The sequence below is a fragment of the Aphis gossypii genome, unplaced genomic scaffold (assembly GCF_020184175.1).
Source record: "Aphis gossypii isolate Hap1 unplaced genomic scaffold, ASM2018417v2 Contig00201, whole genome shotgun sequence".
In the NCBI taxonomy this organism is placed as follows: Eukaryota; Metazoa; Arthropoda; class Insecta; order Hemiptera; family Aphididae; genus Aphis; species Aphis gossypii.
In genome coordinates this window covers 89,861-106,984 of record NW_026083025.1, presented here as the reverse complement: position 1 = coordinate 106,984, position 17,124 = coordinate 89,861, and the positions used below count along the sequence as shown (strand labels likewise).

The window sequence follows — 17,124 nt, the reverse complement described above, 5'->3', positions numbered from 1 at the left end:
ACAGTCCCGCTCGAGTCACTAGCTAATGATTGTGAGAACTATTCGGAGCCCTCTAATACATCCAGTATTTCTGAAATTAATTTGAATGAATCCAATGACAACAATATAGTGTGTCTTATTGTCTAATTATATTATAGTTTATTTAAAATTGTTATCAGATTAGACACAAATTGATAATTTTTATCAAACTTTGTATTAATTTTAAAGAAAAATTGTTGAACAAATTGCCAAATTTGTTCACTTTCAGTTGGATAGTTGAGGTGTAGTGAAAAAAACGACTTAAAACAAATATCTACTGCTTTTAGAGCACTCTCCAATTTAAAAAAATTGTGGTTGATAACAACATAAAATGATGAAACTTCCAACCTGTCTTGTGTTCCAAGTTCTGGCCCAACAAACACCATGTATGGTTGTACAGTAAGTTTCAACAATTTGTTTTTTGCCCACTTCGCGTCATCTATTTCACGTAGTTGTGAAATATCCTGAACAAAATAATAGGCATTAAATGACTTATAATAAGTTATTTCAATTCATAAAAATACACATTTAATATGTCCATTAATAATTTCAACTTTGTTTTTCTTACATTTATGTAATGGATGAATCCTTGTCTAATTTCAAGTTTTGACGGACGCCAGTTCTTTTTAGTTAAATTATCAATTGTCCATTTACAACAAATGTTAAAATTATTATTTTGAGTGATCAAACACTACAACAGTAGGGTATTAGCTATGTATGATTTTTAGTTACAGCAACACGTAGAATCAGTCCATGGTCTCGGCTTAGTAGAAAAAAACCCATTGTCACGTACTGGCGACGACCAACCTTAATATATTTTTCGATTCGAATGACACTTTCTAAAACATCAACCGCATAATAATATCTAAAATACCATAGGACAATACCACCCACAAAGCAGAAATCCACACGTTTTATATTGTGTACAAAAACTACAGAGGCCAGGTGGTATTCAACAGGGGATGCAGCTATAGCTAAATAGGTATATCCGCCTTTTGACACCGTATGCAGTACATCCGCTTTAGTTTAGACGTATTATTGTTGTTGTAGTCTTAAGGTCTATCGGCCACCAAGAATCTGTTGGTATGCGTTGGTATGCGTCGGTGCCTCGGTATGTGCGTTCTATACGATCGCATGACCAAAATTAACACTTACTAAAATATTTTAAGCTCTTTTAACTGGTTTGACGCTTAGATACACAATTGACACTGTGAGTACCTACCGTAAAACCGTTTTCGAAATGTTTTAATTTATTCTATGATATAATAATTAAAAAAATAGTCGGTAGAGGTAAATACCTAATACTAGGTACTAAATAGATTTTAAATGCGATCATAAATAATAATATTATATTATACTATATAATATATTATATAGGCACGCGTATAAAATTAATTGAATTTTTGATATAATATTATATTTTCGGTGTTAGAAATAGTTGACTACCTGTTAGTCATTTAATACGTAGTTTTCACCGGTGCACGTTGGTCGTTGTATAGGTTGAAATGTCAAACGACCGCTCGCCGATCGGTCGGCAGCTTACCATCCCACGGTTTCACTTGCAGTGGTTCTGCCTTTATAGCATAGATTCTTAACCTTTTCTGGTCCATGGACCCCTTTGAAGTATAAAATATAATCACGGACCCCCCCACCAAAAAAAAAATATATTTAAATAAATGTAAAAATGAAATTTTTATTTTTATTATTTTTTAATGATAAATCTAATACATAAGACTACTGATAACGAAATCTATATTAGATTATTATGAATAATCACTTTCTTATAGTCAAATACAATTTCTAATGTGACATTTGTTGTTGTTTTGATTGCAATATGGCCTTGAAATCTGGGACCGTATTGTACTGAGCAACGCTCATATCGTCCTTAATGTCCAATCGATTTCTTGATTTAGTTTTAATTGTGACCATTGTGGAAAATCCAGACTCACAAAGATAGGTAGTAGCGAATGGAATCAAAAATTTCATTGCCCTGGATACAGCTCGTGGATATGCCGTCGTCAACGAACTCCAAAATTCGATTTGATTTTTTGTTTGAAAGTCGTGGGGTGCCATTTCTTTTGATCTTGAATCAATTAGTTCATCTTTAACAAGATCTGAATCATCAATTGTATTTAAGTCCACGAAAAAAGGATTGCGTAACCATATTTCTGATTTCGAAAATGTAAAATCGAAATAATTGCCAAATTAATTTTCGAGCGCATCAAGATATTCACAAATTTGCGCTTTCATAGAACTGGACAAAGCAATATTATTTTTTGATAGCTCCTGTTCAAGTGTTGGAAAGTTTGGTACATTTTCCGATTGAAGTCTTCTTTTCTACAGGGAAATTTTACTAACAAATGCGTTTATTTTTTCGGACGCGTCCATAATTGTTACTTCTTTTCCTTGAATCGGTATATTTACTTCGTTCAAATGACTAAAAATGTCTGTTAAATAGGCCAATCCATGAACGAATTCAATACTAACAAAATATTTTTAGAGTGAACTTTGCCTTTCTATTAAAAAATAAGAAATTTCTTCTCAAAGTTCATACAAACGTTTCATAACGTCCTCTGGAAAACCAACGCACTTCTGTGTAATAAAGAAGAACTTCGTGTTCAGATCCCATTTCATGACATAAAACTTTGAAAATTCGGTGATGTAAGGCTCTAGCTCTGATAAAATTTACAACTTTGACTGCAGTCGTCATAACTTCTTTTAAATTGGTTGGTAGAGTTTTTGATGCCAAAGCGTGCCGATGAAGAAAACAATGAATGATGATGATATCGGGAATTTCCTTCTTTATCAACGCTGTGAAACCAGATGATTTACCAAGCTTCGAAGGAGCACCTTTGGTGCACGGCGAACCGAGTTTTTTTTTATAATTTAATTTATGTTTAGAAAAAAAATTCGTAATCATTTCAAACACGTCAATTGCCCTTGTAGTTTTCAAAAGTGGCTGACAAAATAAAAATTCTTCTTTACTTGCTCCAGATTATATGTAACGTACAAAAACTAATTGGCTGCATTGAGAAATATCTGTTCCTTCGTCCAACTGCATACTGAATAGAAAAGGGGTTGAATCTAATTCCTGAATTACTTGTTCCAAAATGTTAGTGGACATATCAGAAATCCTAGAGTTAATAGTATCATTTGATAAAGGTATAGCTTCAATTTTTTTTCGTTGTTTCAAACCACATACTAATTCTACCATTTCTAATGCACATGGTTTTATTAGTGACTCGCCAATTGTATGTGGTTCTTTTACTTCTAGCAATGCGGTAAGCTACTTTGTAAGATGCTTCGAGACACGGTTTTTGCGGAGGTACAAATCCAAGTTTGGGTAATGTACCGACTTTTTCAAAACGTGCTTTTTTTATTTTAAATATTACCAGACTATCTGACGCATGTTGAGGATGTACCGAAGCAAGATGTTCTTTAAGCTTTGTTGGTTTCATGCTGCCATTTGCAAGTATTTTTCCGCAGATAAAACATTTTGCTTTTTGTGTACCATCGCGTTCGGTAATAGATGTAAAACCAAACGACGTATAAGAGTCATCGTACTTTCTTTTTTTCGACATTTTAATAATATTTAAAATGTCAAAAATATAAAAATAAAATGGTGTGAAGAGAAGAGTGAATATTATTACGACGGTTGAGGCGGACAATGCACAACGCGACGGTGACAGGTCAACTAAAATGATGAATATTGGGTTTCCATGTTCAATTGATATGCTCGTTAGATGGTATTGTTATATGCCCATATATTATTTTACGATTCCGATAACTTTATTGTTTATATGACATAATATAAGATTATCGTAATCTAAATTATTTTTCATATGGCAAAATGCGGGCAAGACATTTTTCCAACTAGATTTTTTCTACTTCTTTGCAATTATCCTGATAATCTAAAATATTTGTATGTCAATATAATAATTAAATAATATTACAGTTAAAAATATTAATACTTACTTAATTTATTTTGTAGTGTGTTGAAATATTTTAATTGAATATGTATAATAAAGATTTTCCTGATTTACATATTTCATAGTGAAATCTACTATTAGACAACATTTTAAAGACCCAGTTTATGCTTCAAATCATCTGTCTTAATTAGATGGTTGTAACTATAATTACTATAGTAATATTTATTTTTGTGTTTACTAAGTACCAGTGTTTCATTGGTTAGGTAGACATTTGAACAAAAATTGTATATGTATAAATGATTGAACTGAAATCAAAATGTCTTAAGTTAATGAGATATATTGTTTTATTAATTTTAATTTTTGCAACTACCAACTAGTAAAACTTACCAATAGGTACTTTGCAAAGTATCCAATTCACGTGTGATTAACCAATTTAGGTACTTAAATGTTTGATTAAATTACTAAATAAAACACAATATGTGGTAAATATTATAATTTAAGTATAAACAAGAACTAATAATATTATAAATTCACCATCAAAATTTGAACACTTAAAATTGTTAAGTATTAAAAATAAAATACTCTTTTAGTTATTACTTATTACTTATTAACGACTCACGATTCAAATATTATTCTTATGACTTATCAGTTATCTTATAAAATTATAACCTAAATTATAACCGTTTATTCACTCCACATATATTGTTAGTATGTGATTAACGTTAACCAGGTATAGGATTTACTTCCATATCATGTGACCATGGAACCATGATATCAATATAATAGACTTTGATCGTCCACAGCGAACAAAACAAATAACAGCTGATCAAAATTAGTTTTACGGTTTTACTCACGATTCACCTAATAAATCATATCGTATTACCCGTATTGTTCTGTCTTCTCTGTCCGTAGGTAGTCCGTTACGACGTACTCCATAGGTAATAAGTGGGTCGAGGGTATTACGCGGGGATACGTGAGTAGGTATGCCACCACGAGTGATACTAATGGTCCGATTATTTAAAATATGACATTATGACAATAAGTTAATGTAGGTAGCGAGTAGGTACAATGATTATCATTTATCACTATTAGGTATATCTTGTGTTCGAACTATATCGAATTTATTACTTTTAACTTCTGGTCTTTATATTAGATAAGTATTATTATGACCAGTGGCGAGATCACATTCAGTGGGGCGAACTGCATGACACCCAGTCAAATAATGGGTATTATAAAATACATTTAGGGGCACGACTTACGCTTATTGTACCTACTACTTGAATTAATTTGAAAAGTGTAATATCTTTTGTCTTGGGACATAAAAATCCTGATAGCGGGGTATCTACTGACAAGGTATAATACATTTACACACAATAACTGCCTCCCAAAACCACCCAAATTTAGGCAGCTATAACTCGCCAATGGATTAACGAAAAATGAAAATTTAAACGTGATAGAAATAAAAAAAATAGCTTTGTTAGTTTATAACAATTTTTCTATGGGTTGCTATTTAAAAATCAAAAGTTAATAGTGGTTTACCTAATAAATATAAGGGTGAAAAAAATTTAAATGTTATACAATTGTAGAAAAGCATGAATCTAAAAATTTGAAAAAAATTGAATACTTTTTGAAATAATGAGAGTTCAACGATAAAAAAAAATCACCCTGTATCTATAGCTATTATATTCTACTTATCCTTTAAAAATTCTATTTAACTAAGTATGGAAATAAATACAAAATAATATAAGATTTTCAAAAGTTTAAATTTAATAATAAACACAAATGTTTAACAATAGATAATTCATATTATTTACATACTTGTTCAATAGTATTATATTTTTATATTTAACATCGCAGATGGAGTTAAAAAAAAAATCAAAATATCAAAAAGTAGTACAATACAATACATATAAGTTATATAAGTTCTAGATGTATTAATTAATTGGTACAAGAGATAATATTAATTAAAGTAGGTATAGTAAAATAATTACTCCTTCTTTAATTAACAAATGGAATAAACAAACAAATTTATTATTATTTATAATAATTTTATAAGATAGATACATCATATAGATACATTAAATTAACAAAAGGAATACCTAAAAGCTTACTTGGCACTGGTTATTTTAAACAAATCGCTTATAATTTAAAATTTTACAATAGATAATATTGTAAGGCATGATTTTTATTGGTTTTATAAACTTTTTTGTCTAAACATTTTGACATAATGAAATAATAACTCCTTCATTGTCAGCAAATTGGACAAAAAAACACTTATATTTAATATTATTTACAATTATTTCATAAGGATCAGGTACATCATGAGTATTATTATATTATATAATATATTATATATTATATATATTATATTATTTTAAAATACTTTAAAATACATTTATTCATTGTGATAGTTTTAAATTCTTCACATTCAAGTTCTATTATTTTATTTTTGATTTCAGCAAGGGGATATTTACAACATTTCATTGATTTCTTTAGCGTTTGAAGGTAATTTTCGTACTTGAATGCACTGAAATTGTCCAATGGACCATGAACCTAACAAAAAAAGGTAGATGAATTAAACTGTGCACATTGTAGTTAATGAACTGAAGCCCGTAAATAGATGAATAACTTTAAACAAATTTTCTTTAAAATTTAGAATTATTACAATGCTCTCGTCTATACACAGTTTCTGACCTAGAGAAAATGAGGCTTTAATTTTTTTTCTTATTGTCTCGATAACTGGTTTAATTTTATATATTCTATTTCCAGGGATTTGAATTAAATTATCATTAAAATGCAATAATCTTAGAATCAATAAAACTCTATTTTGAGTCATTATTTGTCCAAAAGCGGGTGTTAATAGTAAAAATGATGTTGACTAATAATCTTTAATTTTATTTTTTTTACGTGTGCCATGAGTAGACAAACCGCTAAAAATGTATACATTTCATCGCAATTGGTGTCTTTCCTATACTGTAGCTTAGATTTACTTTTTAATGTAAAATTATTTTTTATAAATTTAAAATACTTATTTGTTTGTTCAACAATATGATCGACAAAATGTTCATCAAATAATGCTTTAAAAATATCAATTTCTTTGAAGTCGTTAGGTTTATCTTCTAACATGGTTCCGGAATTCAAAGAATCAAATAAAAATCGCTTCGGTTGAAAATTTGATAAAGCCGTTTAGTCAAATATCCATTTGTCAGAAAAAAGTTCTACTGTACATTTTTTTTGAGGAATAATAGGTATATATCGATCAGAAGTTGGACCAGTTGGACGTGGTAAAATTTCAGGAGAAATGACTACATTGTCTTCACAAACTATTGGCATATCGTCAATATTTACAGAACTGCTAGCAGTAGATTGTTTTTCATTTAAAATATTAAAAATATTTTTTCTCAAACTACTAGAAAAGCAACCATCAACTTCTGAATCAGAAGTACTGTCTAGTACAACTTTTTTAACATAAAAAAATTATTCAAAAACTAATTATTAAGTCAACACATAAAAACATTTGCTTCTATAAGAAGTGAAATTACTTGTTAATATTTTGATCAATTCAGTATCACCCATTTTAGTAATAATATTCTTCCCACGACCAGTCATAGTACATTTTCCTGCATATTCATCTGTCAAAAGCTTAGACAATGATCTTATCATGTGTTCTTTGCCATCCCTACCACCAATTGATCAAATGATAAAATTCTACAATGAAATAATGGAATTATTATTTGTTATATCCAATGCATGTATTGTATTTATATGTAAAAAAAAATGATTTACCAGTTTTGAAACAAAGTTTTGATCATTCAAGATACGAGTTTCTACCAACAAAAATCCTTCAGCGCTAGAAATAAGAAATTTTGATAAAATATTTTCAATATTTGCTATTTTAATTAATATTCTATTCAACATCATTTTCACTGATGGATCTATATTTTGTAGGTGTACAAAAGAAAATGTTAAATACAACTTAGAATATAAATCAATGTATAAATAGATTGTTTAAAGCAAGGGTTGACAAAAAAATAATTTAGTTTGAGTTAGTTAAGTTGGGTTAACAACTTAAGGGTAAAAATGAGTGGTCAAGTGAGTAACGCTTTACTGTATAGTAGGTCACTATAATGAATATATTAAATTTGAATCCAATGATAGGTATCATTGTAAACGAAAAACGATTCTGAATGGAAATGATTTGTCAGTATAAAATATATTTTTAAATGGATAGTGAAACAGGTGGCTTATGTTTTAATGACCTGAATACTCCAAGATGTAAGTTCTTTTATAATTACTGTAAGTAAAACTAATGGAAAATCTTGTATTAAATGTTCAACTTAAATTGTATTAAATTCCCATTAGGGAATTAGTTTTAAAAAATCCATTATAATTCAAAAATTATAATATGCATTACCTATATTTTTTGATAATAATTAAAATTGTTTTTTTTTAATTAATCCTTTAATATTTTATTTAATATAGTTTGTGTCACACTATAAAAAATGAATTATAAAATCTATATTATGATTCAATACCTCTGTTGGCACAAATGCTGTTTTTTTAAATTATACTTCTTTAATGACAATCCTTAGTTATAAATTAATGATTAACTGTTAAAAACTTAAAGCAAATTTATATTTTAGTTAAAGTTTTATAATTTATAAATTTAACTCAATTAAAAAATGACCTGGGTTATACACTCTCACATTTAGTTAATTTTAAGCATTAAATTATGAAAAATTTAATGGTTTATCTTTGTTAAAATTTTAATTAATTAAAATTGTATTTCTTAAAAATACAACAATATTACAACATTAGATACTTCTGGAATTTGTTTAACAGTAACTTAACAATATTATTTTTTTAACACTAAGATTAGTAATATTTGAGTATTAAGTATTATTACTATCATTTTATTGAAGAACAGTCTAATTTAATATGTCTATTGAATTGCTTGGCTAAAATAGTTGTGTAAATTATGGAAGATTTAATTATTAAGTACGATTTGAAAAATCTTTATGCTAGGAGTTTTTTTAACGTTTAGATTGATGCATAAACATACAAAACATCATAATGGTAAGATATAAATAATCATAAATACCTTGTCAGATGTAGAACACAAATTTGTAGTTTGATTTGTTACTTGTGGCATCAACTCGGTATAATCTTGACTCTGAAGAAACTGTACTCCAACTGTTGATGAATAACTTCTAGTTGAAGCTATTGGATCTATTGGTGGAAGTGGAACAGTTACAGCCTAAGGTTGGTTGGTAGAAGCCATTATATCAAAATAATTACCACCTAAATATAGTTATTTAAATTATAACTAATGACATTTACAGATAAAAGAAATGAAAATTTAAACACAATTACCACCAGAACTATTGCTTTCGTCAGACATATCAAATAAAGACTTATTTTTTAAAGCCGACATCTTCTTAGTTCTTTTAGGTCTTAAGACCTCATGTTCTTCAACTTCTGTTTCTGTAGTAGATTTTTCGATTTCGGCCTGCTGATACCATGCTTTCCTAAAGTTTTCTGTGGAATAAATGAAATATTTTATTTATGGGTTGATTTATAAAATTGTCTACAAATAAATACTAGGTAACTATTTATTAGGTTAGTTTTCATAATTACTTACCAAAAGTTTTGTTACCACCTTGAACTTTGTACTTTGTCCATGTACACTCAGGATTGTCTGCCATTTGTAGGACATCACTGTCAACGATTCCAGGTGGCCAGTAGCAAAACTGAGGATCAGTTTGCGTTAACCGATATTTTGTAGGAACAACACTATACTCCCTGTAATCCGGGAATAACACAATCACCCACTTTGGAGAAACCTACAGAGTATAGATAAAACCATAAATTGTTAAATTATATATTACATTGAGTTCAGAGGATGTCAGCATATTGTTTGTTTTCTTCTCTGTCTGGCCATGTACAATACAGACAAAACAGTATATTTTTTTATATATATTTTTGTGTAATCTTTGAGCAAAACCACTCATAACAAAAATGTTAGAAAATATAGTTTCAGGGTTTGACAACGATTTGTCAAAATACTATTTAAAAATAATTTAAATCTACAACATAAATATTGTTTTTATTTTGAAAGTCGAATGCAGTCAAAAAATAAAATATAAAACCGATATGTCACAGTCACACTCAAAACTATTATCCTCTATAATTTTGTAATAGGTGGTTTAACTCTAAGATTAGGTACTCAAAAATCATAAAAAAAAAAACGGACGCATGGGTCTGAGAAAAAATATTGTACTGCTATCCTCTTAATAATGGTAACTATACAATACATAAATACTTACCAGGTAAAATAAATAAATTAACAAAAATATTTAAAAGTGAAACATACCTTTCTTTTACTATCGACCATAATAAAATGATGAATCTTGAGAAATTATATTAAATAAAATATAAAATAAAACAATAGAACGCTCAATCGCATAAGACCAGAAAACTCGGCGAACGATATGTGGCACTGAACGACAAACTAACAAGTCGGGAGTGTAGGATATAATAAATATAAATAATATAATATTATATTGTCGATTACTAATAATCGTTGATCATAGTATATAATATAAAAAGATAGACATACATTTATTATGATCGATGCATACGGGATACAGGGTATTACCCAAAAATTACTTTGTTAAATTGAGGAGGACGTTTAGGCACTGTTTTAAACGTACCGTCTACTCCTGCAATTTTAACGGATAAAATTTCAAATTGAAAAAAATTACGCCAACAACTACCCCGTCCCAGTCTCTAATATTACTGAATAATCAATAATCAATGTATGTTTCTTTTATTGCAGTTGTCATTTTTTTATTATTAAAATATTATATTAAATAATTTAAAATATTTATATACAATAGAAATTGCTTAGAAACAGGATCGTAAATAAATTTGGAAGTGACTATTTTCACGTCCGACGTGAAATCATGTATTTTCACGTCCTGTTCTCTGATTGGTCATGATACTGATAAGTAAACGTATTGATAATAATGATAATGTGCCCGCCATTATTTGAATATTTATTATTTTTAGAATTAATTTTAAATAAGAAAATATATTATATTGTAAGGTAAGACATTTTTTAATACCACATTTTTACATTTTATTAAATATGAATATCTATAATTTTGTCATAACTCATAAGTCATAAGATAAGAAAATAGTATAAAATTATTAATTAGGTAGGTAATAAAATTGAATGTGTGAAAACTTTATTGTTTTTCATTAATTTTGCAAGTCAACATTGGAAATTCTATTCTATTTTAAATCATTAACATAGCACATTGAAGATTAAAGACCTCTAATCTTTATGCACCGTGAAGATAAACTAATCTCCTGGACTATCCAGTAATATTGATAAAATTGTATTATAGGTAAATCTGTGTTCTGTCTACTAAGACACATTGCGATACAAATGGTATTGTTTTATTTAAAAAATTTATTTATTTATTTATTGTGTGAATTCTTGTAAAGTGTTTTTAGTGATTTTTGACTAGAAAATTATTTTATTTTTATAATTATTAAATACAATTAATACTATGTCTAACAGCAAAGAAAATTCTGATATTGTAAGTAATATTAATCTATTTTTTACTAAATTCTAATTGTGACAAATTTAATAATTAGTATTATTATTATTAATATTATTTTAACACAAATATATAAATATGAATTTAAAAATGTAATTATACTAATCTTGTTTTAATTTTAGTTAATTAAAGAACTTAACATTAACAGTGAGTTTAGTTCATTAGTAGAACTTGAAAACTCTATTAAAGCATATGAGATAAAAAATTTTTGCAATTTTACAAAATTCAGTTCAAGAACCATTGAAGGAGCAAGAAAGAAGGGTTTATTAAGATATATAAACCCTGTCTTAGAATACTCGGCTATTGATTACATGTGTGTTCAAGGGGGGCAGTACAAATCAAAATCAAAAGGAATACGACCACAACAAAGGTTGAATCAATAGTCTTATAATAATACTTTAGAAGTAACTATCTTTAACTAATCTTAAGTTTTTTTTGTGGTTCCTACCGTTCAAATTTTCCAGTATTCCTGGCTATAAGAGCTGATATAACAGGAGAAAAATTGACAGTTAAATCTTTTATAAGTGAACATAACCATACTTGTAGTAAGGTAAAAAACAATTTGTAATGTTTAAATACTATTATATAGTAAGTAAGTTATAATTAATATAATTTACGTTAATACATTTTTTTATTAGCCCATGTTTGATCATTACCCAAAACAAAGGAGACTGGACAATGATGCAAAAATTATGGCCACAAAATTGATTAACATGAAAGTGAATAAAAAAATTTTACAGAATGATCTAATGCAGACCCATGACAAAATAATTACTTTGAAAGACATACATAATTTAGTTTTAACCAAATCTCCAGCAACTGATGCCCTGAAAAATTTGGTGAATACTTATGAAAATAAATCAAATGTTGACTTAGAAATTTTAAAAAACGAAAATAATCAACTGCAAGCCATTTTCTATCAAGATGCAGAAATGAAACGAATATTTTCTTTATGTCCTGAAATTTTGTTTATTGATGCCATTTATAAATTAAATGATTTAAGATTGCCACTTTATGTTTTTTTAGGTTTGTAATCGGCATTGTGTTGCTATAATATTATTATTTATTGTGTAAATGTGTTTAAAGTTGTCGATTCAAATGGGCAAAGTGAAATTGTTGGATTTTGTCTTCTTACATCTGAAGACTCAGAAAATGTTTCAAACATGGCATCTACTTTATATACTTTATATAGTTGACGAAGTTGATGAGTTGCGAGATGAGTTGCCAACTCTTCCTTTAAGAGTACCAAAACGAGGACGCCCAAAGGGTAACTATAAAATTAATGTTTGTTTTATACTGATTTATTTAATTAGAAATTATTATAACTATTGTGAAATTCAGGAAAAGATAAAACTGTGATTGGAGTTCCAAAAAAAAGAAAAACTTCAATCTAAATTAATTCCATTTGAAAAACTGCCAATTAACATAAGGCAATTTGAAATATTAAAATGTTTTGTAAATGAAGATGTAGCCAGAACAGCAGTACATGACAAAATATTAATCAATGAAAATTATATTGAAATGATTCCTGACAAAATTTCTAATAAAATTATTGATGAATTGGTAGCAATAGATGAAGTTAGGTGTTACTTCACAGACGAGAGTTGGCTTGCTATACAACAAATCGTCAAATTAAAAAAACAGTCAGCTACTTGGAACTGTACAATATGTTTGAAGGATTCAACAACAAAATCTACCTATATGTTGTAATAGGTGTTTAGAGTGGTCACACTTTGAATGTGTTGGTATAAACCAACATTTTAAATCAAAATTGTGGTTTTGCAACACTTGCAAAATTAATGAAAAACAATAGTTTTCACATATTCAATTTTATTTCCTACCTAATTAATAATTTTATACTGTTTTTTTATCTTATGACAAATGACTTATGAGTTATGACAAATTTATAGATATTCATATTTAATAAAATGTAAAAATGTGGTATTAAAAAATGTCTTACCTTACAATATAATATATTTTCTTACTTAAAATTAATTCTAAAAATAATAAATATTCAAATAATGGCGGGCACATTATCATTATTATCAATACGTTTACTTATCAGTATTATGACCAATCAGAGAACAGGACGTGAAAATACATGATATCACGTCGGACGTGAAAATAGTCACTTCCAATAAATTTATTATAATACTCTTTTTTTTTTAATGATGTAGTAAATAGTTTTAATACTTTTTTTGTGATAAATATTTTTTTTAAACTTAATTTTGATGCTTTTTTTAAAAGAATTTTTGGAAAATTTAAAATCCGTACTCAAATAATAGCGATTATTTTTTTTTAACTTATTTTAGTTTAAAACACATAAGTATAAGTATTACTTAACAATTATTATAGAGTTAATAATATAATTTACAACACTAATAAAGTGATGCATAAAAACTTATTAAAATTAATAAGACGCATCACATTTCAAAAAAATTGATCTCTAATTAAAATATTATAATTATAGGTACTATTATAAATTATAATAATAACAGTGATTACGAGTACAATAATACGATATTTCTTTATATCAATTTTTAATAAAACAGAGGTTGGTAACGTTGCAATATTGAACTCCCGCCTACTAAATTCTTATCTATCTGTAGGAGAACTGTATGTCCCCGGTCCATGATCGTACACTAGATGGGTAACCATATTTTATTTTATGTAAGTGGTTAACCTGTAATTTATATATCACTTGTGAATCATAGCTCTTGCGGTACGGCTTCTCTATATTACTCTATATTACATCCCGAGTGAGTTATCTGTTTTCATATAGTCTGTGCGGATATTATTGGGTATATATAGGGATAGTTTTAGTACATAAAATCAGAATATACTTTTATAAGCTTACTGCACGTATTTTCTCGGGTACCGAACGTAACCTCTACCAACGAGTTTTAAGTGCAAACTAACATCCTTTGTTAATATTTCAATTTATTTTATTTTATTAAAAACTTACTGTTTTAACTGATCATCAAAAAACCGACTTATATTTTATTTTATCTATCTGTGTGATTCTATCTTAACAACAAATACTAACAACGAGATGTCGAAGTACGTCATTAAATAATTAAATTTACTATTTACGTTGCATTTCATAATCAATCCCATGTCTCCATACATTAAACCCAGCCGTCCAACTTTTTGCTGATTTATTAAGAACTGTTTATCTTCTTTTATTTTTAAAATATTTAGTGCATCTGTGTGTGTTATATCGAAGATATTATTATGTAATTTAGAAATAAATGTCTGTTCTTTTATTTTATGGCTCGCCGTTGTTCTTTCTGCATGCTTTTGTAATTCTCGCCATTCATTATATAACGTTTCTACTTTATTAATACAAATTGTATCCGTTTTAGTGGATATTCGTGCCTTCTTTCAAATTATCAACACTTCTTTTATTACAAGCTTTGCACCATGACTAAATAGATAGGTATGATCACATCAGTACTAGTTCTCGTTCATTCTAGCGCACCACGCCTACTGTAGTTCTCGTTATTTCATTGGCCGTTATAATTTTGGCGCCAATATTTTATAATATGAGATTATTACATAATATTACTACGGTACTACAATGTTTACACGTTAATATCTTATTAATTCAATTTTACAATTTCTTTGCTAATATTAATTAATTTTATTGACTTGTTAATTTAATACAAACATTGAAACATGCCGGTTTGCTGCTTTTTAAATTGCCTCAGTGGAAGTAAAAAGATCAAGTGGAATACTGTTGAACAACCTATTACACTCCATCGATTTCCGAAAGACCCCTTTTTTAGGAAACTATGGGCTCAACAAGCTCTTTCAGGAATAGATAAAAAGATTAGTTTTGATTCAGGTTTGATATAAACTAATTAAAACATTATTCTTTTTTGTTAGAAATTTAGTATGTAAACTATATTAAACATTTTGCTTTATTTTATATTTGTACCTATTGTCTATTCACTCCTAAAATATAATTCTCAATAGTCAATATATATATAAACAAACTACCTACCTATTATATAGAATACTACCATTGTTTATGCATATATTCCTTATATTTAATTTTATATTTTATAAATATTTGTTTGTTAAATAATAATTTATAGCTGTTATTTGCTCCCTACATTTTCCCACGTATCAGTATGATGATACATGCACTGGTAAACGGAAGCTTAAGGAAGATGCTATCCCTTTGACTCCTCAGTCAAAAGATAATTCTACCAGCGTTGAAATTATATGCACACCATCAGGAAGTTTTTATGTGTAAGATCAATAAATTAGAATAACTGAATACATTTTATACAACAACAAATGTTAATAAATGTTATTTAAATATTAGAGAGCCGTGCAATGATTTAAACCAATCAAGTTCTGGATTTTTGGATACTAAAATTATACAAAATTCTTTACCTAGGTGGGTACTCATAAAAAGCACATATTTAGTTTATATTACATAATATTATTTAGTATAAAATATATGACTTATGATTACATTTTATTTCCTAGCCGGCCTGTGAAATGTCGAACCAAGTTATTTGACTATAGTATACCAGACCATTATGATTTAGGAGTTGATAGTATTGATGAGACATCTAAAACTGAAGTTGAAAAGTAATACTTCTATATATTGTTGTAAAATGCACTGTCATATTCCAGCATTTAAATTGTTTGATTGTTTATACATATTTGCATAAGATTTAGCTACAGTGTGCAAATATTTTTCAATTGTAGTTAATTTGTATATAAATATGTTATAAGATAACTTCCAAGTCTTTAATAATATACATTTGAAAATGTCTCTATGTCATAGTTATATACAAATATTTATTGTATATTTTGTTCTTTGTGTATTATAGCCTATATTTTAATGAACTTAACTCAATAATAGAAACCAACATATTTTAGTGATTTTTGAAAATTAATATTTATACGTTTAACTATTTGTTTATCTTCTATAGTCTATTGTATTATTTCTGCATGTATGTACCTGTTTTTTTTTAGTTAGTTGTTACAAGAAATTCAAAAAAAAAATTCAATACAACAAAGTTCCTGATTATTGGTACTCATAATGAAAAATACTTGTTCTTGGTTTGTTTATGATAGCTTTTTAAAAACAGCATTTTCAATCAAGAACATGTATTTGACATTAAGCAGTCATATCATTTTACATTAAAAAAAAATAATTGTAATAACATTAACAATAAAACTTATTAACTTACTCTTACATTTATCTATCATTACTTATTTTATGTAAGCCTGTGTTTTAGCTATATCTGTTGTGTTAATAATTAATAATTGTTATGTAATATAAAAATAAAGGAATACAAATATAATTATATGATTTAATAAAAATGTGTTATGAAAATATTGTTATAATGTTTAGTTTAAAGAACCAGATAAAATTGTTACAACAAGAAAACGTACAGTTGAAAAAACTAACATCTGAACAAAGTAAAGTACTAAATAGTGAGGAGTTGAGGTTTGAAGGACGGTTTACACAAATATTGTCAAAACTTTTTACATCAACACAAATTGATTTACTTCTCCATCCTAAA

At 27.5% G+C, this 17,124-nt stretch overlaps 1 protein-coding gene across 1 annotated transcript; it reads right to left on the bottom strand.

The window, feature by feature from the left end:
• Positions 1–1,818: 1,818 nt before the first annotated feature.
• Positions 1,819–3,476, bottom strand: LOC114131285 (protein ZBED8-like). The gene is made up of 5 exons (XM_050208450.1): positions 3,287–3,476; positions 3,029–3,234; positions 2,577–2,977; positions 2,373–2,500; positions 1,819–2,186 (listed from the first exon to the last, which is right to left on the bottom strand). The coding sequence occupies exons 1-5, from the start codon at positions 3,474–3,476 to the stop codon at positions 1,819–1,821; spliced, it is 1,293 nt and encodes a 430-aa protein (XP_050064407.1).
• Positions 3,477–17,124: the final 13,648 nt, after the last annotated feature.

Excerpts from the sequence above, each read along its gene's own strand:
- LOC114131285 (XM_050208450.1), bottom strand. The coding sequence starts at position 3,476 with ATGAAACCAACAAAGCTTAAAGAACATCTTGCTTCGGTACATCCTCAA. Across the intron at positions 3,235-3,286 it reads AGCTTACCGCATTGCTAGAA|AAATGGTAGAATTAGTATGT; the intron begins GTAAAAGAACCA and ends CATGTGCATTAG. Across the intron at positions 2,978-3,028 it reads AATGCAGCCAATTAGTTTTT|CCACTTTTGAAAACTACAAG; the intron begins GTACGTTACATA and ends TTATTTTGTCAG.